This window comes from Rhineura floridana, chromosome 9 (genome assembly GCF_030035675.1).
Source record: "Rhineura floridana isolate rRhiFlo1 chromosome 9, rRhiFlo1.hap2, whole genome shotgun sequence".
NCBI classification, from domain to species: domain Eukaryota; kingdom Metazoa; phylum Chordata; class Lepidosauria; order Squamata; family Rhineuridae; genus Rhineura; species Rhineura floridana.
Window position 1 is genome coordinate 111,650,535 of NC_084488.1, and position 23,482 is coordinate 111,674,016.

Sequence of the window (23,482 nt, forward strand, 5' to 3'; positions counted from 1 at the left end):
ATAGAATTGGAAGGGGCCTATAAGGCCACTGAGTCCAACCCGCTGCTCAATACAGGAATCCAAATTAAAGCATAACCGACAGGTGCCTGTCTAGCTGCCTCTTGAATGCCTCCAGTGTTGAAGAGCCCACCACCTCCCTAGGGAATTGGTTCCATTGTCGTATGGCTCCAACAGTCAGGAAGTTTTTCCTGTTGTTCAGTTGAAATCTGGCTTCCTGCAACTTCAGCCCATTATTCCATGTCCTGCAATCTGGGATAATCAAGAAGCGATCCTGGCCCTCCTCTGTGTGGCAACCTTTCAAGTACTGAAGAGTGCTATCATATCTCCCCTCAGTCTTCTCTTGTCAAGGCCAAACATGCCCAGTCTTCTTTGTCTCCAGTCTCCTGATAATCCTCGTTGCCCTCCTCTGAACCTGATGACCTGTGGGGGGGTTAGGACTAGAGAAGCCCTAAAGAGAGGTGGAGGTCTTTTTTTTTTCCCCTGGGGGGAAACAAAAGCAGCGTGTTGGCAAGAATTGAGATCTAGAGCAGGTTCTAGTCCAAAGAGTTGTACTGTCCTCTCTATGTACCCCTGTGTAGAGAGGGAGAGTGGTGAGAGTGGGAGAACCTTTTCCCTGTTGGAGCCTCTGGATGGGCTGGGTGAGAGGAAATGGCATTTCCTATACTCTCATGGAGAGGCTGTATCCTTATGGTCCTCCCTGAGAGGAAGAGCAAGGGAGGGGAGAAGGCTGGCAATTCCTAGACAGTGGTCACAAGTGGCCTTAGAGATGGTTTGACGAAGGGCCATAGCTTAGTGGCAGAACATCTGCCTTGGCAAGCAGAAGGTCCCGTGTTCAATCCCCGACATCTCTATCTCAATCTCTAGGGCTGGGAATGTCCCATCTCAAACCCTAGAGAGCCACTGCCAGCCAGTGTAGACAATACTGAGCTAGACAGAATAATGGTTTGATTCAGCAAACTGCAGCTTCCTATGTTCTAGGCTGGGGTAGCCAAGGTGGTACCCTCCAAACGATGCTGGACTACAACTCCCATTATCCCTGAGCATTGGCCATATTGGATGGGGCTTATGGGAGTTGTAGTCAACATCTGGAGGACATCACATTGGCTATGCCGTCTAGGCTGTTATATTATTACAGGGCATTTGGAGAGGAACTGTTGCTCAAAAGTAGAAAGTCCTTGGTTTGTATGAAGAAGGTCCCTGGTTCAGTCCCTGACATCTCTAGTTAAAAGGATTGGGTAACAAGTGATGGGAAGGGACGGTTTGTTCTTATCATAAACGGTGTTTCTTCATGGATGACAAGAGGTCTCCAAGTAGGTATTGCAGCTCCCCCTACAGCCCAGAGACAAAAAACGCCTCAGCAGACATTTGTGATCCTCCCCTCTTGCTGAAGCTCAGTTTCATTTCTTGGAAAACTCCGGAAGTCAGCCTCAGGATATGAAAGCATAGAACATACAAACTTGATAGTAACTAAGCACGTTAGTAACATGGCCAACCAACCAACAACGAACCAGACAGAAAAAGTCATGGCACTCAATGACTTTGTCCCCTCCACCAGAAAACTGAAAGGGTCGGCCTTGGAGACCTCTTGTCATCCATGAAGAAACACAGTTTACAGTAAGAACAAACTGTCCCTTCTCTCAAGGATGATAGAGGTCTCCAAGTGGGACGTACTAAAGCTGCAGACCTAGGGTGGGCCAGAGGCAGGCAGGACTTGTTGTAGAACCCTGTGGCCAAATGAAGTCTCCGCCAATGCATAAAGGTCAATTTGGTAGTGTATCGTTAAAGTATTAGGAATGAACCAGGTCGCTGCTCTACAGATATCTACTAGTGGAGCATTCGTGGAAAAGGCTGCTGATGTGTCCGTTGACCTGGTGGAGTGAGCTGTAATATGTAAAGGTGAAGGTAAGTGAAGGGCCTCATATGCTAATGAGATGCAAGCCTTAATCCAACGAGCTAAAGTTGCAGAAGACACTCGCTTTCCCATAGTGGCAGGATGAAAAGACACAAACAGTGAGTCAGATCACCTGAAAGGTTCAGTTGTGTTAATATACACCTTTAGCGCACGCCTGACGTCTAAAGAGTGCCATGCCTTCTCTCTGGGGTGAGAAGGGTGAGGACAGAAAGAAGGCAAGATTAACTCCTGCCGTCTATGAAAAGTCGTGTTTACCTTAGGAACAAAGGTTGGGTTAGTGCGTGGCACCACTCTGCCTTTATAAAAGGTACAAAGGTGTTTTCCTACTGATAGAGCTTGCAACTCTGACACCCTCGGTGCCAATGTAATGGCCACCAAGAAAACTGTTTTAAACGATAGAATCCTTAGAGACTGTACTCAGTGGCTCAAAGGGGGGCTTCTGCAGGGCAGTTAGAATGCAAACTCCATGTGGGAAAGCAATAGTGAAATGGAGGCCTGATAACTATAGCTCCCCGGAGGAATCGCTTTATTAACAGATGTGCAGCCAGAGAATCGGATGCCTATCCTTGAAAAATAGATGACAAGGCTGACACTTGTCTCTTCAAAGTGTTAGGATGTATGCCCTTCTGAAGACCGTCTTGAAGGAATAACAGCACTTCAGGCACCCTAGCCTATTTGGGGTTGACCCCTTTTTTATTGCACCACAAGCAAAAAAAGTCAACTTCGCCTTGTAACTACGAATGGTCGACAGACGTCTGGCCGCTAAGATGGTCATCACTACCTCTGAAGGAATTCCCAAGCTTATCAGTTGCTGGCGCTCAATTTCCAGGAGGTCAGCTGAAGCCACTGGGTGTCTGGATGGAGCAGAGGCCCCTGATGAAGCAGGTCTGGGTGCGATGGGAGATGGAATGGTGGCGACGTGGTCAGCTGGATGATATCCGAAAACCATGAACATTGTGGCCGATAGGGAGCTATCAGCACAACTTGGGCCTTCTCTGTTCAAATCTTTTTGAGCACCCTGGGCAAAAGAGGTGTTGGAGGAAAAGCATAATGCAGGCCCTTTGGTCAGGTACCTGCCAGAGCATCCAGTTGTTCTGCCCTCTGACTCAGGTAGCGAGAGAAGAAGCGTTGCTTCTGATGGTTTTCCTCAGAAGCAGGTCTATTCTGAATGTGTCGAATCTTGCCTGGAGAGAATTGAACACATTTCTGTTGAGAGCCCATTCCCCGGAAACAGTTGCTGACGACTCAACCAGTCTGCTGTTACATTCAAGTGACCCTGGATGTATTCCGCTCTGATTGAGGAGAGGTGCTGCTCTGCCCATGAAAGCATGTCCATCGCTTCTGTGTGGAGAGCCATCGACAGAGTGCCCCTTTGTTTGTTCAAGTGGGCTCCAGTTGTCGGTGCGAATCAGCACATTCGGGTAGTTGAGAGAGTGGGCAAAGTGGCAGAGTAATAATGAGGGAACGAGATGGATCCCGTAGAGCAGCCTTTCCCAACCAGTGTGCCTCCAGATGTTGTTGGACCACAACTCCCATCAGCCTCAGCCAGCATTGCCAATGGTCAGGAAAGATGGGAATTGTGGTCCAACAACATCTGGAGGCACACTGGTTAGGAAAGGCTGCCGTAGAGGGACGCCCCTTTGCAGACATGCTGTTGATGCCCACCATAGAAGGGAATTCTTGACCTGTCAGGTAATAAGAACATACCGGTGCCTGCAGTGCACAATGTTGTCCTGGTACCAGAGGAGCAGCCATTGCAATGGGCAAACGAGCCCATGGGGTAATTTCTATCGTGGAGGCCATCATACCCAACAACTTTGCCAGCTTCATCATGTCTGTCAACGTTCCCTGAGCCAATGAAGTCGCCATGGTCATGATTTTGTGGATCCTTTCTGGTGAGAGAGAGATGGACTGGTGAACAGTGTCCAGCCATGCACCCAAGTGCTGTAGCTGCTGTGATGGGCTGAGCTGGCTTTTTAGAGTGCTCACTAAGAAGCCATGGTCCTTTAGGTGAGCCAACATGATCTGGAGATCCTCCTGAGCCTGATGGAGAGACTTGGATCAAATCAGGAGATGGTCCAGATAAATGTATATGCAAGGCTTGCATCCGAAGCCTGGCCACTAATGCCACCATCACTTTGGTGAAGACTCTTGGTGCGGATGTGAGGCCGAAAGGTAGGGCTTTGAATTGATAATGGCCTCCGTCGTAATAAAAACAAAGCAGTCGCCGGTGTGCTGGAAAAATGGGAATATGTAGGTAGGCTTCTTTCAAGTCCACTGATGCTAGAATGTTGTGGGGCTGAAGGGCCTCCCTTATGGATGTTAGGGTCTCCATCCTGAATGTCCGCTGAGTAACAAAACAGTTGAGGAATTTGAGGTCAAGTACCACGCACCATGTTCCGTCCTTCCCCACCAAGAATAAGACTGAGTAGAGCCCTGAGAAAAATTCACCAGAAGGAACTTCCTCGATTGCAGAGATGTCTAACAAGTGGTGACTCTCACTTGAGACCGCTTGTTGCTTCACTGTGGAACTGGAAACCTGGCAGGTGGATACTCCGACAGCTCTTTCTTGTGTCCCTCGTTGACAATCTTCAGCACCCACTTGTCCTGAGTGGTACCCTGCCAGCGATGGGAGAACTAGCTAAGTCCTCCCCCTACTGGCGGGAGCTGCACCGAGTCTGAAACCTGCTGGTTCTGGCGTCCCTTTCTCCCTTGGCCATAAGAATTCCTGGGGAAAGTGACTTGTTGAGGCTTTTGCTGGAATCGCAATCTGTTCCAAGAGGGATGGCCACTTCTGAAGTCACTACTGCGACCCGCAAGGCTGGAGCCGCAAAAGGACTGATAGGACTGAAAAGTGGTGAAGGGGTACCTGTATGGGCATCTATCTTCCCGTCTTTGCAATGGCATAATCTTCTTTTTGTCCTTCGTCTCCACCAGAACATCCTTCAGTGCTGTCTCGCCAAACAACTTTGAACCAGAAAAAGGGACCGAAGCCAGATTTGCACGTGAAGAAGCATCCATCTCCCACTGGTTCAACCAAAGGTGCCTATGAGCGACCGTCGCCGCTCCCATAGCCCTGCATGAAAATTGAGTGGAGTCCATAGTTGCGTCCGCTATAAATGTCAAGGATCTGGAAACCTTTAGCAGAGTTTTCCTAACCCTAGCTGGGTCCTGATCAGTGTTATCTAGCAGGTCTTCGACCCACAGCAGTGCCGCCCTAGCAAAAACTGAAGCTGCCACAGAAGCCCAAATTGACAGGGCATTAGCATCATGAGAATGTTTAAAGGCTGTATCTGACTTTCACTCATTTGTGTCTTTCAGTTGCACATCTCCATCCCAGGGCAGAAGAGCACAGGAGAGCAGAGCTGAGATCGGGCCATCCACTGCTGGAGTCCCGAGTTGTTCCATGACATAGAACATAAAACTTATTTGTGATGTTAATACTTTTCTTGCACTGGAGTGGAGAATCCCACTCTGATTTCATTATGGCTTTAAATGGTGCTGGTAATGGAATACATCTACTTGATGTTTTAGGGACTGGTAACACTAGAGCACTTTTGGAGACTGGCTCCTATTGCTGCTGCTGCTGCTATGTGGGAGATCTAGAGCAGCTATCACTTTGCCAAACAAAGGAGGAAAGTAAACATCCATGAATAGCCTTGTTGACACTAACTCATCTGTGCCGGAACCATCGCTCCATCTTCCTTCTTCTAACACACTGTCCCCCTCAGCCTCAGGCTGTGAATCACACTCAGCAGGCAGACGCTGCCTAGGTCCTAATACTGAACTATGCCCTCTAGCGACTGTGAAAGGGCTAGGGGAAGACAAATTGTCCTCCTGCTGCCCCCTTGAGTGTCTCTTTAAGTGTGGGAGGTCCAAATCCGCAGCACCCTGTGAGGGAGGCAAAGAACGCTTTGATGCTCCTCCTCTTGTTAATTTGTTAGCCAAATTCCCAATCATAGCCTCCCTCAGTTGTTGGAGAACCATGAGGGAAAAAAGATCAGACCATAGTACGTGGGGCGGTTGCTGTTGCAACGGAACCACTGGCAAATGCTGCTGCTCTGAGGCAGAAAGGGGGGGCAGTACTCTGCAACCCATCCGTCCCCATCACATTTCGCTGCTCCACAACTTGATTTTGCCGGCTCCGCAGTAAAGCCCCTGCTCCTTCTTTATCCAAAGACAGCAGCTCGAAATGTGTAGCGTCATTAGGGGAAAGATAAGGCGAGTCAGGATATTGCATTCACTGTGCCTCTGGCAGGGCAGCAACACATGAGGCAGCGGGTGGTATAGGCTGCATAGAAACAGATGGTGCCAGTCTGCTGCCTTCTAAATCAATGGGGGCTGCCGCTCCCCTTCGCACTGCCATTACGGGCATCGTCATCCTGTCTTGATCCAAAATGGCAGGCATCATCACCCCGCTACCCAAAATGGAACCCATTGCCACCTTCAGTCTCATAATGGCAGGCGCTGCCTCTCCGCTTGCTACTTCCCTTAACCCCACATGTGATCAGACCACCTTCATGGACTCCCTACCTGGGAATGCTTCCAGTCCAGGACAGCTTCTAAAGCAAGAGCCTGATGAAGTTCCCTCATCAGGGTCATTAGTAAGCACAGACAGCTTTCGCTGTAAAATAGCGGGAAGATGCGGGGACTGGGAACTCAATACAGCTATGGCCGAGTGCTGCCCAGATTTTTCTGCATGTTTTTCCTTGATTGTTGCCTTTAGCGTTGATTTCCTCCACTGTGATGACGAGGAAAAGGCAGAAAATGCGTAGCAAATCTGACAAGTGTTAAGAAAAGAAAGGTATATGAAATAAATCTGACAGGCTCTTTTTTTTTTTTAAGGAAAGGAATGGAAATGAAAGAGAAGAGAAGGTAAAGCCTTTTTGAGAGAAAGGTAAGTCCCTCATCTGTCAATAAGGAAGGGAGAATTGCAAAAGGGGAAAGTTATCTTCTTCTTCTTTTTAATTAACAACCAGAAAATACAAGGGGAGGAAAGAAAAGCACAGGGAACAATGAACATAGTATAGGAAAACATGGAAAAGAAATAGTCCTCAGTGAGGAGAATAGAGAAAACTACATAAGATGTTCTCTGAGCTGAGGCAGGAAACGAAACTGAGCCTCAGCAAGAGAGGAGCACAAATGCCTGCCGAGGCGTTTCCTGTTTCTGGGCTGTAGGGGGAGCTGCAATATCCACCCATGAGAGAAAGACCTTTCTTCCCGACAGCCTGGACAGCCACTGGCAGTCAGAATAGACAATACTAGGCTAGATGGACAAGTACTCTGACCCAGTATAAGACAGCTTCCCATATGCACTTCCTAACAGATTAAAAAATAACTTTTGGTGTCTTTTTATTCCAAGCACCATTGAAAATTTAAAATGGAGGGTATTTATAGTCCATTCAGCAACCTGTGTCAAGCATGTTCCTCTTAACAACTCTGAACAACCTCCCCCCAGCTATTTACGTACCACAATATGGTCAACAAAAGTGACGAGTGGAGGCTTGCTCTGGACAGCCATAATTGTGATGGTGAACATCTGATTGTCAAGCTGGTTGTCATCCATGTCAAAAACGGCAAAATGGAAAATGTCTGTGACTGGCTCATCAAGGGTCTCAAACTCTGTGAAATATCTGTGCAGGAAAGGTGAGAGCAGTTGACTCACAGTCACAGTGGCAGCCAGATGAAAGGCTTTCATATTTTGTGCTTCAGAACCTTTTTACGTGTTGCAAAGGAACTATTTAATATTCTTCATCATCTTATCTGCTCAGGAGGCATGGGAGAAATCACTTGTGCTTTCAGGTTACTGGGTTGAGACATATCAGCTGGGAAAACAATAGTCAAAAACCCTAGAGGAGCCAGAAATAATAGACTAAATCAAAAGAGGGGACATGTGGTCCTCCAGATGTTGTTGGACTGCAACTCTCATCAGCCCCAGCCAGCATGGCCAGTGGTCAGGGATGATAGTTGCAGTCCAGCAAGATCTGGAGGGCCACTGGTTCCCCATCTGTACTTTATACACTTGGATCCTACAAAGCCATGGTTATACTTAATATGATCCTATTATGATGAACCAAAATTGTGATGTGGCTGTATGTAGTACTGAGATAGGCGTTGAAACTTGTTTACTAGTTGTGAAAAATAAGATGCTGTACAAAACATAAACAAAAAAACTCTTTTTCACACTGACCCATTTCAGATATAACAGGAAGCCAGTTTCCCACTAGGTGGGTAAAACTGTACAGACCTTGGGCTGTGTGCACCCATTTCTCCTCCTCTTGCATGGCCAAATGGAGGAAACTGGAAGCTTTCACTTCTGCTTTTAAACAAACCACAGTTCCCCATTATATCTGAAAACTAATCTGTTTAAACTGTGGCTTCTTAGATCAATACAAGATCAAACTGTCATTTCAGAGCCTGATATATTTTGAAACTGTAGTTGAACAAGACACAGATTTGTAGAGTTCAGATATAATGGGAAACTATGTTTAAAAGTAACAGTCAAAGCTTTTGATCACATCCTCACAGCTGCATGAAAAGAAGGGGAAAGCACATGAGCCCAAGGCTCATCCAGGTTCATTCATGGTTATTAGGTCTGAATGGGCCCCTGTCTTCAACTCTCTGGGAAAAAAAATAGTCTCCGATGCTAAATTATGTATAATACAATCTTTGAGGTGGTGTTCAGAGAAAGGATCTGAAGTCTCCTGACACCTCCTCTACCCTGTCTATTTTAGGATTGGCACTTAAGTGAATAATTTCATAAACTATTTTCATTCTCAATTATCTTTTTTCTAAGCCTAAAAGGCCCCAACAACTTAATGCTTTCTTAACAGAAGACGTTTCTCCATCCAAAAGAATTTTTTTTTTGCTGTCCTTTTCTGTTCTTGTTCCATCTTTCATATTTGTGCAGGGAATGTACATTTTATAAATGTTTGTTTGTGAGGTGCTCATTTGTGGTAGTAATTCAGCCCACCGAATACCAAAAGATAGATACTAGCGCACTGGGCATTCTCTGTGATAGGCTATAAAAGTACCATTTTTGATGTAAAGCTTCTGTCTTTCCCTGTAGGTGGCACTGTGGGTTTCAGAAAGAGAATGGAGGGCTGCAGGTCCTTGGAAGAACTTTCTAAAATTCCCCAGGATTACCTGATTCTTTGATTGTTGATGTCCTCCATTGTGAAATTGTAGACCTCAGAATGTTGTCCAGGTATTATCCGCACAAGAGTACCATACATGGGAAGAGAAATTAACTGAACCCTTATTTTGGAATCAGGAGAATTATTATCCTAAGGAAAGAAGTGAGACAAAAGATCAGGAGTTAACTTGGGTGTTCATTGGCTAAAATTAGAGGAACAGGAAAAGGTACAGGTGCAAAGAAGGACTCTATTATTTGGGATCTTTGAAAAAGACAGCAGAATCAGTATGGAATAAACCTCCTTCAATCACTTGTGTTATTCTGCTGTGCTCATTTTGAAACTTCCCTTTTGTTGCTCTGCCCCATGACAAGCAGAAGCAGAATAAATTGTGCAAATACTGAAAATTACAGATCCAATTAGGCAAAATAAGAGAAACTGTGCCATTTCCTCCTCTGATTTGCATATTCATACAGTATTCCACTTTTCTAGGCACAACAGGATTGGATTACCTGGGCACGGAACTGTCAGTCTAGTACAGTGTGAAAATAGTCCTGCCTGTAATTGGCAGTTACTGGTAGTAAATCTTACCAAGTTGTTCATAGGACTGGGCCAGAATACGAAGTCTGAGGAACCCTAGAATCCACTGGATGTTTAGTTAACAAATTTGCGAGATTGATTCAAATTATTTTGATCACTTAAAAAGAGATACCCCTAATCAGGTAGCCAACTTTGGAAAACATTAATTTTTAAAAAATGTAATTACTGACAAATCCATTGGTAGTCATTCTCTGAAGAAGCATCACTGCTTCTCCCTCTTATGGGGGTGAGGGCTCTTATGAGATGGTGCCTGCTGTGAAACATGTGTACATCTTAAACAGAGCTGGAGAATTTGTGGCCCTCCCAATGTTATTGGATGACAACTCCCACCATTCCTGACTACTGCCCATGCTGGCTGGATGGACCCGGAAGGCCACAGGGTCCCCATTCTTGTTCTAAAATGAAGAATACTTTTCAGAACTAATGTTTTATTCACATGTAAAGTTATGCAGATTCAATTAAAGTAATTAAATTAATGACAACAGAAGATTTATGTAACTTTAAAGTTGACAACCAGGACACTGAATTTGTCAAGGATTATCAATACCTTGGCACAGTCGTTAACCAAAATGGAGACAATAGTCAAGAAATCAGAAGAAGGCTAGGACTGGGGAGGGCAGTTATGAGAGAACTAGAGAAGGTCCTCAAATGCAAAGATGTATCACTGAACACTAAAGTCAGAATCATTCAGACCATGGTATTCCCGATCTCTATGCATGGATGTGGAAGTTGGACAGTGAAAAATGCGGATAAGAGAAAAATCAACTCATTTGAAATGTGGTGTTGGAGGAGAGCTTTGTGCATACCACGGACTGCGAAAAAGACAAATAATTGGGTGTTAGAACAAATTTAACCAGAACTGTCACTAGAAGCTCCAATGATGAAACTGAGGTTATCATACTTTGGACACATCATGAGAAGACAGGATTCACTAGAAAAGACAATAATGCTGGGAAAAACAGAAGGGAGTAGAAAAAGAGGAAGGCCAAACAAGAGATGGATTGATTCCATAAAGGAAGCCACAGACCTGAACTTACAAGATCTGAACAGGGTGATTCATGACAGATGCTTTTGGAGGTCACTGATTCATAGGGTCACCATAAGTCGTAATCAACTTGAAGGCACATAACAACAACAACGTGAACAGCTTGTGTCTACATGTGTATACCAACGTGTGCATCTCCTTTGTTCATTACCCAATCAACTAATTGGGTGTTAGCCCTAATACTTTTCAAGTTCAGAACTCCCTTACATATCCAGAACACTTTTGTTCTGTCATTTTTCAAAATCCAGTTATTTATAAAGGGTTTTGCTAACAACCTCAATGTGTCAGCTGCAAGCCTATTTTAGTTTGTAATGTAAATCCTTAAAGAGCAGGATGAGGAGATATTTTGGGGGAAATTGTTTGGTATGTCCTGTGAGTTTTTTTTAAAGCATTGTGTTATATAAAGTCCTGAAAATACAACATGCTGACACAAGATTGAGTTGTAAAGAGCACCACATGGGGTTGACATAAAATCATAGAACTAGAGAGGGTGGAAGTCTAAGCCCTACATCTACCACAGAACTTGGGACATTACTTTTAAAAAGTAATAAATTACAGTTACAATTACATGGCCCAAAAAAAGTAGTAATTATCATTTACAATTACAATTGCTCTGAAAGTAACTGATTACTTTTTCTCAAATGTAATCACATTTCAATTACTTAAAAAAAAAACACCTACAAGGTGCTGGCCTTGGCTGCTGCACATCTAAGTAGCCTAAAACAACATTAAAAATAAACACACACATACAGAGATAGAATAATTCTTTTTTATCCATAAGATAGCAATGGTGGTCTTTCCGTTGGTAAGGGAGATGGGGAGGGAGGCAGAGGCCACTACTCAGATCTTTGCACGTCAGACCAAATGCAAATGCCCCCACTCAGCCAGCAAGCATAATCTGTCTCACTTAACCACCTCCTGGACCCAGCCCTGCCACCAACGAAGGGACACTCACCCAAGCAAACATTTTCCCCTGAGATGCAAAAAAGTTAAAATACTGCAAATGCAGCACAGTAGCCAGAGGGTGGCACACGCACGCACACACACACACATTGTCATCTTTCACTTCCACAGTTCTTTATCTTCATTCTGCTGCTGCCTCCTTCTCCTCCTTTATCCATGTTCTTGCCCTCTGGCTCCTTTTTCCTTCCACTCCATTCTTCTCCACCACCGTCCATTTTTTTAAACAATTGTCTTCTCCACTCCACCCTATCTCACTCTCCACCTCCTCCCTCGTTGCCTCTTCCCCGCCCACAGAACATGAGGGAAGAGCGACGCTGCACAGAAGCCCAGTTTGAGGGCACATGATTTTCATCCACAAATTAGAGGAGCAGAAGACTTGCCCTGCTTCCCCCCCCCTCCAAGTAATGCCCAAACGTAATGCTGGAAACATTACAATTACTCCACAAAAGTAATAAAATTACTCCTAGTCCTATTATAATCAAAATTTAAAGGAATTACCCACTCGTTCCTCAAAAAAGTAATGAATTACAAGTAATTCGCTACTTGTAATGAATTACTTCCAAGCTCTGATCTACCATCAGAAGCTCTACACTTCAGACCCCCATGGGCTAAATCCACATAATTTGGCATCAAAAGGCCTCACCTTCTGATACTGGAGCAGAACAGTTGCCATTCCCACCCCCCACCAACCCATCCCCAAGCTCCATCACACCAGTTTTTGGCAATGCAGAAATGTAAAAGCAATGCAGGATTTGTGGAAAGATGCTAAATTATCCTAATTCAGCCTTTGATGTTGGTGTGGGGATAACTCAGTGGTAGAGAGCAGTTTCAGTGTCTCCGAACATGTGCAGTGTGCATTCCCCACATTTCACTCAGTCTTCACAGCCAGCCGCCATATATATAGGGTCCAGAAGCAAACAAAGGGTCTGCAGCTTTGGCCCTGGCAAGCTCTCTTTATAGAAATTAATTGCTTGTTAAAGGTCCACAGAAAACACTTAATTTTTCTGCTCAAGGGGCTTGGGAAATAACACACGCTCACAGCCCCCTGCTCCATTAAACTAGAGCACAGGTATGGAACCTGTGGTCCTCCAAATATTGTTGGATTACAACCCTCATAATCCCTGACCATTGGCCACAGTGGTTGAGCCTGAGGGTAGATGGAGTCCAGCATCATCTGCAGGGCCACAGGTTCCTCTTTCCTGAACTAGAGTGAAATCTGTGTCATTGTAAGTTTACTGTTAAGAGCAGCCTGTTCCACACATAGTTAAGCATGTTCTCGTTGCCTCCATGGTGGGCCAGTAAACTAAAGAGCCTTAATAGCCTCTTTAATACCTGACTTCTGGGATTAGCTTAATTTTCATTTTACCTTTGCACTTCATCTCTACCTCAGTGCTACATGCACGGTCCAAAACACCTGGTTAAAAATAAAGAACACATTCTTTCCCCCACTTTTTGGCAGCTGTAGGCAGGACACGGTATAAAAGGTTAAAACTTTTGCCAAGTAAGAGCATTCAGAGTAATTTATATTACAGTAGTTTATATTACAGCGGTCTCACTCACACATTTACGGCTTTGGGAAGCAGCTGCTGGCTCAAGATCAGCTTTTGTCTCTGAATAATAAAACGCAAACAGAGACCAGGCTACGTGCCTGGATTTTGTTAGCAGCTCCTCGCAGCGCCAGAGAAAACAGGCCAAGAGTCACATTTCTCAAGTAGCAGGAGGGATGCTACCCTTCACACCCTAACATAGCCTTAGGAAATGTTTCCTTTACCAGTACACAGGATGGGGAGAATCAAGAGGCAGAGGAGGGCAACAAACATGACCAGGGGACTGGAAACCAAGCCCTATGAGGAGAGACTGGAAGAACTGGGCATGTTTAGCCTGGAGAAGAGAAGACTGAGAGGAGATATTAGCACTCTTCAAGTACTTGAAAGGTTGTCACACAGAGGAGGGCCGGGATCTCTTCTCAATCATCCCAGAGTGCAGGACACAGAATAATGGGCTCAAGTTGCAGGAAGCCAGATTTTGACTGAACATCAGGAAAAACTTCCTAACTGTTGGAGCCATACGACAATGGAACCAATTACCTAGAGAGGTAGTGGACTCTCAGATACTGGAGGCATTCAAGAGGCAGCTGGACAGCCACCTGTCGGGGATGCTTTGATGTGGATTCCTGCATTGAGCAGGGGTTTGGACTTGATGGCCTCATAGGCCCCTTCCAACTCTACTATTCTATGATTCTAAGTGGACTCAGATTAATGCTAGGGCCTCAGCCCTGGAAGATGTCAACCAGCCTGTGGACATCTTCACATCTCATTGCTAAAGAGGGGAACTGTAGGAAGAATAAGCCAAGCCTGCAGGAGCCAGCCCTAAATCAGATAAGCCCAGACTCAGTCATGCGACAAATCCTGTCCTGTACAAGAATGTATAGGTGAGGGTTAAGGGGTTCCAGCTTGCTGCTGTTTCCTGTCATAGACATTCCTGTGTGCTCTTGCCTCCTCACACATACCTTTCTCTGACTTTGCAATATTGCAATTAGAGTATTCAAATAGGACTGAGGAGGTTATGGTTCAATCCTCGCTCAGCCATGAAACTCACTTAGTGATCTGAGCCATTCACTCTCTTTTATCTATTTATTTATTTCTATTATCTCCCACCTTTCCTCCAAAGAGCTCAAAGTGGCATACATGGTTCTCCTCCCCATTTTTATCCTCACGGCCCTATCAGGTAAATTAGGCTGACAGATTGTGTCTGGCCTAAACTCACCCAGTGAGCTTCATGGCTGAGTGAGGATTTGAACCATGGTCTCCCAAGGTCCTAGTCCAGCACTCTAACCACACTGGCTCTCTTGCCCTTATCTGACTCACAAGTTTGTTGTAAGGATGGAAATGAAATGGACTGCCTTCAAGTCGATCCCGACTTATGGCTACCCTCTGAATAAGGATTTCATGGTAAGTGGTATTCAGAGGAGGGTTACCATTGCCTCCCTCTGAGGCTAGTCCTCTCCAGCTGGCTAGGGCCTGCTCAGCTTGCCACAGCTGCACAAGCCAGCCCCTTCCTTGTCCGCAACTGCCAGCTGGGGGGCAACTGGGCTCCTTGGGACTATGCAGCTTGCCCATGGCTGCACAGGTGGCAGGGCATGTAACCCCTGAGCCACTCACTGTGGGGGTGATCTTTAGCTGGCCCTTGACACCCAGGAGACACGAGCGGGGATTTGAACTCACAGATTCTGGACTCCCAGCCAGGCTCTCCTCTCTACTGTGCTATACCAGCTGTTGTAAGGATAAAAATAAGTAACACTGACCAATCCCTCAGACCTTGTGAAAGCCATTCCACGCATCGCAGTCTGACACCATTGTATGACTTATATGAGATTACATTATCACCCTCCTAACTTTTTAAAAACAAACATCAGGAAATGGACAGGAGCCATCTGAAACCATCTGTCTTTATGATAGGATGGAAGCACAGTACCAGCTCCCAGAGAAGACCGAGGAGCTTTGTAAGACATAGGTCTTGAATTTATGCCAGAACTTTCCAAAATTACAAAGACATTGTCTTCTTCAGCCACATCGTCACTGATTTGACACACTTTATAACGCAAGAGGGAATAGGCTGAAATTAAACCCCGATAAGACCGAGCTGTTACTCGTGGGAGACAAGAGAAGGTTAGGAGATATAGACCTGGTGTTCAACGGGGTAAGATTACCCCTGAAAGACCAGGTCCGCAGCCTTGGAGTCATTCTTGACTCCCAGCTGTCCATGGAGGCTCAGATTTCGGCAGTGAGCCGGGCAGCTTGGTATCAATTACATCTAATACGGAGGCTGCAACCCTACCTTCCTATCCATCTGATCCCATGGGTGATACATGCCCTGGTCTCCTCCCGCTTAGACTACTGTAATGCGCTCTATGTGGGGTTACCCTTGAAAACGGTCCGGAAATTACAGCTGATACAGAATGCGGCGGCACGTTTGATTAAGAACAGCCGTCGCCGTGATCATATTACTCCAGTGTTGGTAGATCTACACTGGCTGCCAGTTGTTTACCGGGCCCAATTCAAGGTGTTGGTGTTGACCTTTAAAGCCCTATACGGTTTCGGCCCAGTTTATCTGAAGGAGTGCCTCAAGCATCACCAATTATGCCACCCGACGAGATCAGCCACACAAGACCTCTTCTTGGTCCCACCAGTTAAAATAGCTAGGTTGGTGCGGACCAGAGAGAGGGCATTTTCGATTGTGGCCCCCACCCTCTGGAATTCCCTTCCTTTCGATCTTCGCCATGCCCCCTCCCTGATAGGTTTCCGCCGGGCCTTGAAGACCTGGCTGTTCAGGCAGGCCTACGGGATCTCCAGGGTAGATTAGCTTTTAATGCTGTTATTAACTGGAAGAGTGGTGTTTAGATTAATTATTGATTGTGGTCCTCATTGTTTTTATATTGTATTTTATTGTGTTATGTACGTCGCCTAGAGTGGTCGTTCATTCGGCCAGATAGGCTACTCATAAATAAAATTTTATTTATTATTTTATTATAAGTAGGATGTAATGCCAAACATTGCTCTGAACTTCATTTCCACTGGGACGTCCATGGCTCTAGACATTTTTTTAAAAAAGATGTTTTTCAAGCTTCTTTTAAAAAAATGTTTTTAAAGATGTTTTGCTTTAATATGTTTTTAAGGATGTTTTGTTTTAATAAAATTTAAAGTTTGTTTTTATGATGTTTTAAAAGTGTTTTTAATGCTTTTATTTGCCACCCTGGGCTCCTACTGGGAGGAAGGGCGGGATATAAATCAAATTAGACAGACAGACAGACAGACTTGCCTTCTTTTAAAGTGGGGCCTATAGCAATCCCTTTAACTCTAGGATGCACTACATCAATAGTAATAGTAATAGTGATGATGAAGGTATGTCCCTACCCCAAGGGACTCAGCACTTTAGAGTCCATGGCATGAAAATACTCACCTCCTGTTTAACAAACCTGTGTTGCGAGGGCAGGGGCGGGCCAAGCTATTTTTCCCCTTTCTGGCCAACTGGCAATCCTACATTTGTCTCCACCCCCGGCCTCTCCCGCCCAATTGCTGAATAAGAAGTGATGTAGTTTATTCTACTGGCTGAAACAGTTTTGTTGCCACTTAAAACCCAATGTTTACAGACTCATATGAACATACCAAAGCTACCAGTATACACTGAATCCTTCCCCAAACTGATGCCTTCCAGATGTTTTTGACTCCTACTCCCCATCAGCTCTAGCCAGCCCAGCCATGTTGCAGCTCAAAGTATCTGGAGGGCACCATGTTGGGGAAGGCTGATATACTGGGACATGTAAAGGCTAAGAGGTAAACCAAGCTGGAAACAAATGGTAGCTTACGGTATAGGCAAAGTGGGACCGGGTGATGACAACAGAGCTTTTACCAGCCACCGTGATGGTGAGGGAGCAGCTGGGATCCAACCTGGGCCCATCACTGTCCATCAGTGCGACTTCTGCTTTCAGCACAGCCGTTGCTCTGGTAACGCCATCAGTTACCGAAATCTCCACAGTGTCTTCTGCTGAGGATGAGCCATCGTGGATGTACTGCAAAGCATTCCTGGTGATTTCCTCATATGTGAAGGTATCGCCTTCTCGAAAAGAAAGATCAGAACCAGGAATTTCTCATTTACATCATGCTGTTTACATTATGTAGCCTACGATTCCCATTTAGTAGATTCAGAAATGTGCCTAAATATACATCCTATCTGCAAATCATGTTGTGCTTCAATGCAGTGTGAAGGCACATACTTAATTCAGGGCTACAACGAATATGCATACTCCTTAAATGTGCAGAAAAGTAAGTGAAGGTCAAAAGAACATAGTCCAGAAAAGCCCTAAGCTTCTGCCTTAATAGTAAATAAAGCTTGGGTTCAGATTATTGAACTGAACATGTGTGAATTCTGAGCATGCCCACTGAATCAAATCTGGAAAGCACACTGTCAGTAAAGCACAGAGATTCAGTGTACTGAGTCCCAAATCTGCACAAGACGACCTCACGTTTTTTTGTTGTCCAGGTGCAATATTATCTGTTAGAGGCCTCTTTAGGGCACTTGGGCCATCCGAATCAATCAGGAGAAAGTACTTCTCAAGAACCTCTTCTTTAGCTGTAGAGTAGGAGGGTAGCATGTGATGGGAGACCCTCCAGGTAGAAGCAGGCATCACAGTGAGTTACTAGTGCAGGAGGGTATTCTCTGGGGGACAGCAGAGCAGAGAGATTACATGGCCATCTTGCGGCTCAGCTAGCCACCAGCAGTAAAGAACAGAGATGAACAGCTTCCCCCTCGTTCACCCTGGAGCAGCATGGAAAATAAGCAGAGCTACTTTTAATTTTTTTTAAAAAAAAAACAAATAGCTTGGCTTATTTTCCAATCCAATCCAATTTGAAAGGTCCCCTCCCTCCTTCTCATTCTACCCTGTGATTCCTCAGCCTCAATCTCCTTTAAACTCAATTTACTCAGCTGGGCCAGTGACAGAGGAAGCACCAGGAGCAGCAGCACTCTGGTCCTGGTGTGAGGAGAGGAAAGGAGAGAGACAGAGACCTCCGCCTGTGTGGTGTCCTAGCTCACTCTACAGGAAGGGCCAAAAGGATGAGAGGAAGGCCTTAACTGTCCTTGGGAAATGCCACTACAGTTGCCACTCAGAAAACTACGCCTCTCAAGGGCGTTTTGTCCTAGTAGGTGTGGGGAACCATTTTCAGCCTGAGGGCCACATTCCCTTCTGGGTGACCATCTGAGGGCCACATGCCAATGATGGGCAGGGCCAGAGGCAAGCTTGGTTGGGAACGACAAGTGTAAATTTGATCTTTGTGCAGTAGGCCACTTTCTGGACACGCGCACACTCCTTTCTCTCCTGCATCCAGGCAAAGGAGAATCATTAACTGAGTTCAAAGGCACATTCCAGGTAGGCAAAAACTCTCCAGGAGGGTGTGGAGCAGGGCCAGGGAGGGGCACAGACTGAAAATGGGCAGACGGTAAGGCCCGGAGAGCTGCATTTGCTCCTGGGTCTGAGGGTCCCCACGCCGGTCCTAGTGATTCTTCTTTCAGACTTCTTTCGGAGTTCACAGACAAGCTGCATGTAGGAAAACACGTGTGAACTGTGTCACAAGGGTTTTGTTTTGTCGCAAATACAAAGGCCAGGAAGCTGTTACGCACAGACAATGAATGTATACATTTGCAGCAAAACAAGCACGCCTGGTTTGCCCTGCACGTCACGTGTTCTTCGTTACACAGCAATGTATCTTTGCGTACAAAAGAGATCACACGTGCCCAAAGGCCTGCGAGTTCTGCTCAGCCTACCTGCACTCATGCGGTTCAGGAATCCAGAGCTGTGCTTAAGGAGAGCTCCATGGTGAGGAGGATCCACCACCTCAAAGAGAAGGTCTTCAGGAGCTGTGTCCACATCGCTCACTGTCAACTGTATCCCTAAACCATCCAGGTGGGGAAAGCAAAATGGATTTATTTGGATTGTTACCCTCTCAGAGAAGCTAGGGTAACAGTTTATAAGCAGGTTATAAAGGGAGAAGAGTGAGCCATATTACACAAAAGCAGCGCTATAAACAGAGGTACATCATCCACCAATGCTAAAGCAACAGAACCAATATATTATAGTATAGTCCCTAGACAGAGTATTTGGCTAGATTCTGAAAGATGTCAAAACGACAGTTAAATGCAAAAATCATATATATGTTGGGATTAATGTAAGCTGTGCATAAAAAGTGCATGTGCATAAACACTGATCACGGTGCAAATTCACTGAGCAACACAGTGCATGTATATTAACAACCCCTATTAAAAAGGGATTTTGCATATAGTCCAGTTAACATGCACTCTCTCCGTGCAATGCTGAAAAATATGAGGATTTCCCACACTTGCCAGTGAATGTGCATAGGGTCCAAGTGGAGAACACATTCAGTGACCAGGCAATATATGAAATACCACGTTCTTAGTTTCTGCACATTACACAGCCCAGGTTATGGATTCAATGTAAGGGACAGTTTATAGTATATTGTGTTTGTAGATATATGCCTAAAGTTTTATAAGTGTACACGAACAATGTGCGAATGAGATACATTCATGGTTGGAAACACTGGTCTCATACAGGTACACTCATCAGAGAGTGACAGCTGCAGATCCCTGTCGACTGGATGCCAGAGGATGAATGAGATATTTGTCAACAAACTTGACTCTCCACTGGACATCTATAAAGCACGGGAGACAGGACACGATTTGCAGCGGAGAAGCAGGGGAGGGAGGACTGTTTAAGCCTTCCCCTGGGAAAGGGCTGTAGCTCAGTGGTAGAGCATCTGCCTAGCATGTAGAAGGTCCCAGGTTCAGTCCCTAGGATCTGTAGCTAGGACTGCAAGAGACTCCTGCCCGAAACCCTGAGGAGCCACTGCCAGCCAGTGCAGACAATACTAAGCTAGGTGGACCAACGGTCTGACTCAGCATAAGGCAGCTTCCTGTACTTCCTGCTTTTGCCAGCTAGGATTTCAGACATGGCTGGGAGGAGAGCAGCTGGAAAAGGGGAGTACCAAAGTGAAGTGGCAGATGAGAAAACGTTTCCCAGCTTCTCTTCTTCCCTCTCTCCTGAAAAACTGTCTCAGACCCAGGCCTCTTCTACCAAACATCTAGTTCCTCTAGTTGCCACCAGGTAATTTACAGAAAGATCCTAAGTGAAAGCCAATGTGTATGAATTACAAGTAAGTTGTGGACTGTAGCTGAGGTCTGCTGGATTTCTTGTTCCTTCTCCTTACCAATGGTGGCTCTGCCTCCTTGGCTGACCTCGAGGACTGGAGCAGTGATCTGGAATAATGGCGGCTGGTCATCAGTGGAGAGCAAGTGAATGGTAAACGTCATCTCTGGACTTGTGTGTTCTCCATCTGACACTAAAAGAAAAATCATTTAAATGAACTCGTCATATATAAGAACCAGACCTTTAAAAAGAAAAAACTCCGCCCTCCTGTACTTGCAAGTGAAATAAATGACTCAATGCAATTCAAAGTGTCAGTTTTGACCTAAAAATACTGGGGTATCTGAAAGACTACATCCTATACAAATGTACCTTTATGCCTTGCTCTGGGTACTCACACCCTCAGAGTTCAGGTGGGTGGGTACCAGGGACAGGAAATTTTCTGCTGTTGTGCCTTTGCTGTGGAACACCTTCCCCAAACATATTTACCACTTTACTATCCTTTAGACATCAGCTGATGGTAGTTCCACTCACCAAAGCCTCTGATGGGTTCTAACTGCCAATAGCCTTGGTTAGGTGTGATGTACTGCTGCTTTCTGATGTGTGTATTTATTGACATACGTTGTTTGATTTTCCCCCTTTCAGTAGTTTGAAATAAACCACCTTGGACATTAACTTGATGGTAAGGCAGAATACCATTTAATAACAACAACAACAATCATCATCATCATCGACGACAGTGGTTCCCAAATGTTTTTCCCCTTGGACCGCTTGAAAATTGCTGAAGGTCTTGGCGGACCCTTTAATGATTTTTCTGCCTGTCGTAGCAATTGCAACGTGCAGTGCTGGATGCTGTAAATTTCTAAATTGTATTTTTATTGCTTCTTCTATTTCTTATTTTATTTCCATAGAATTCAATTGCAATGCAATATAATATAATACAAGAAATAAAAGCAGTAAGCATACAATTAAAAATCAATATGAATGTTTAATGCAATGGATGTGATCTCCCATCTTCAACCACAAATCCAAAGACACACCGCAGACCACCTAAATGAAGCTCCTGGGCCACTGGAGGTCCACACAGTTTGGGAACCCCTGATCTAGGATACACACACTGTGTGTAAATCCACCCTCTGCTCCCCCTTTGCCTTCATAATAAAAAACATCTTGTTAGTCTGTTATAATAATTACACTTTTATATAAAGTGTAATCATTTAAAAATAGAATAAAATAGAATAAAATAAGGGCTATCTTAACTTCAGTAAAATTAATCCTTGACCCCTTACTCGGGACCTTTTTTTCCTTTCCCCCCTTAAATAACTGTCCCCATCATCTGCAGGAAAAGGATCTATATATGTCAAGTCAGCACTTTACTTTTTTAATCTAGAAATCCATATTTGCGAACAGAACTAGCTCTGGAATCCAGGTTGCCGCTGAACAGCTGCAAAGCGCTGGAGTGGAATAGGGGGGATTCTGCAGCAGAAAAGCAGCTGAGAAAGCAGTGCTTAACATTTCTCCTGCTTGCCACATTTTGCTGCATCCTCCTTTCCCTAGCCAGATGCATGTGGTGCATTGCGGAGAAAAACAGCTGTGAAGAGAAGGATGCTGGGGGAAAACAGGAGGAGGAGGAGGAGGAGGAAGGGTTAAGCATCCCCTTGCAACCACCACTTCTCACCTGTAAATGCCCACCACTACTTTGGCAATGTTTGGTGATGACACAGACTTCCACATACTTTGATCTGCTTGCTATGCATGCTGTTTCACCTTATGATTCCTGCATATTGGAAGTTAATTTTTTTTATTTTTAAAACAACAGGTGTAGCAACATACTATACAGGTAAAAGACCTGGAAAGATACATGATCGGTGTACCTGTAAAATGAAAGCTCACTGATTCTGGAAGACCTAGAGGGGAAATTAAAATATAAAAAGAGAACATTAATGGTTATCAATGTGTACAAAGTATAGCGTCAACTCATTTGATCTACAAACCACTTCAGCTAGTGATGCTGCCGAGATTCAGAATGTGTGTGTGTGTGTTGGGGAGAGAGAGAGAGAGAGAGAGATTAACAAACTCCCTAAATTTGGAACACTGAGCATATTTACAAATTGAGCCAAGATCTATTGGAATTTCAGCTCCTCTTGCAAATAAACAGCCCATTCCAAGTTGCTGTGCCCCCTTCCAGCAGCCCTGACCACTTGAGGAAGGTGGCAGAAAAGAGCTGCTCATCGGGCCTTCAATAACCCCTGAAGCTTCAATAACCAACACAAATATTTGTGGGAACTGCCGTTATCCACAGTTTTTGAGCCCAAGCCTTAAATCTTATCTCTTGCATCTAGTTGAGGGGTGGCTAACCTGTGGCCTTCCAGTTGTTGTTGGGTTACAACGGTAAACTGGAAACGAGAGCCATTTTCTCATTTCACAGGCCCATTTGGGGAAATTGGCTTGTTCATTTCCTTTGTACTTCTAAAAATTGCAGCTGTTTATATTGTAATATACCCAAGAGAGAGCCATGTCAATGTCCTCTGCTTCAAATTATTTGATAATATGTCAGGGAGTTTCATGAACTGGTAACTTTATGTCCTGGTAAAATCCAATGATTTAGTAATATAATTGCTTTTAGATTTCACTGCCTTGGAACATGAAGTCCAATAAATGAGATCATCACAACTGCCACACATCATTTGGAGAGGCATTGTAATGAGTTGATTGCATTGCCGATGGGAAGGATGATGTTTTAACAAAATGGAATGAAATGTCCACGACAAGAGGTGCCCATGCTTAACCCACTCTTCTTCATTTTCCCCTTGTAAATGGAAGTCCTCATACACAGAATATTGCATGTGGAACAAGCTCCACCACCCTATGTGGGACCAACCTAGTACTAATTTCATGCCTTGTTTATTCTAAGCATTGTTGAGTAATTGATCCAGATGACTTTCCAGCCCTATCACAAAGGAAAACTCACAACATATCTTTTACATATTGTTTTTTCTCACCACTACTCTGTGAAAGTAACGGCTGAAAAGACACAGATTTGTACAAGATTTTATATAAGGGACTTTGATGCTGAGCAGGTCTTTGAACTTCTGTCTTCCTTGCATAAACTCCGA

At 44.9% G+C, this 23,482-nt stretch overlaps 1 protein-coding gene across 5 annotated transcripts in view; it reads right to left on the minus strand.

The window, feature by feature from the left end:
• FRAS1 (Fraser extracellular matrix complex subunit 1) overlaps positions 1–23,482 on the minus strand; it is a 416,443-nt gene that overhangs the window by 74,401 nt on the left and 318,560 nt on the right. For all 5 annotated transcript variants that reach the window (XM_061583287.1, XM_061583284.1, XM_061583285.1 and 2 more), the window contains 6 exons: positions 22,241–22,273; positions 20,431–20,562; positions 18,974–19,099; positions 17,019–17,266; positions 9,059–9,198; positions 7,383–7,545 (listed from right to left, as the gene is read on the minus strand). In XM_061583287.1, the coding sequence (XP_061439271.1) occupies positions 7,383–7,545; positions 9,059–9,198; positions 17,019–17,266; positions 18,974–19,099; positions 20,431–20,562; positions 22,241–22,273 (842 nt within the window). The remainder of the gene's footprint in view (positions 1–7,382; positions 7,546–9,058; positions 9,199–17,018; positions 17,267–18,973; positions 19,100–20,430; positions 20,563–22,240; positions 22,274–23,482) is intronic.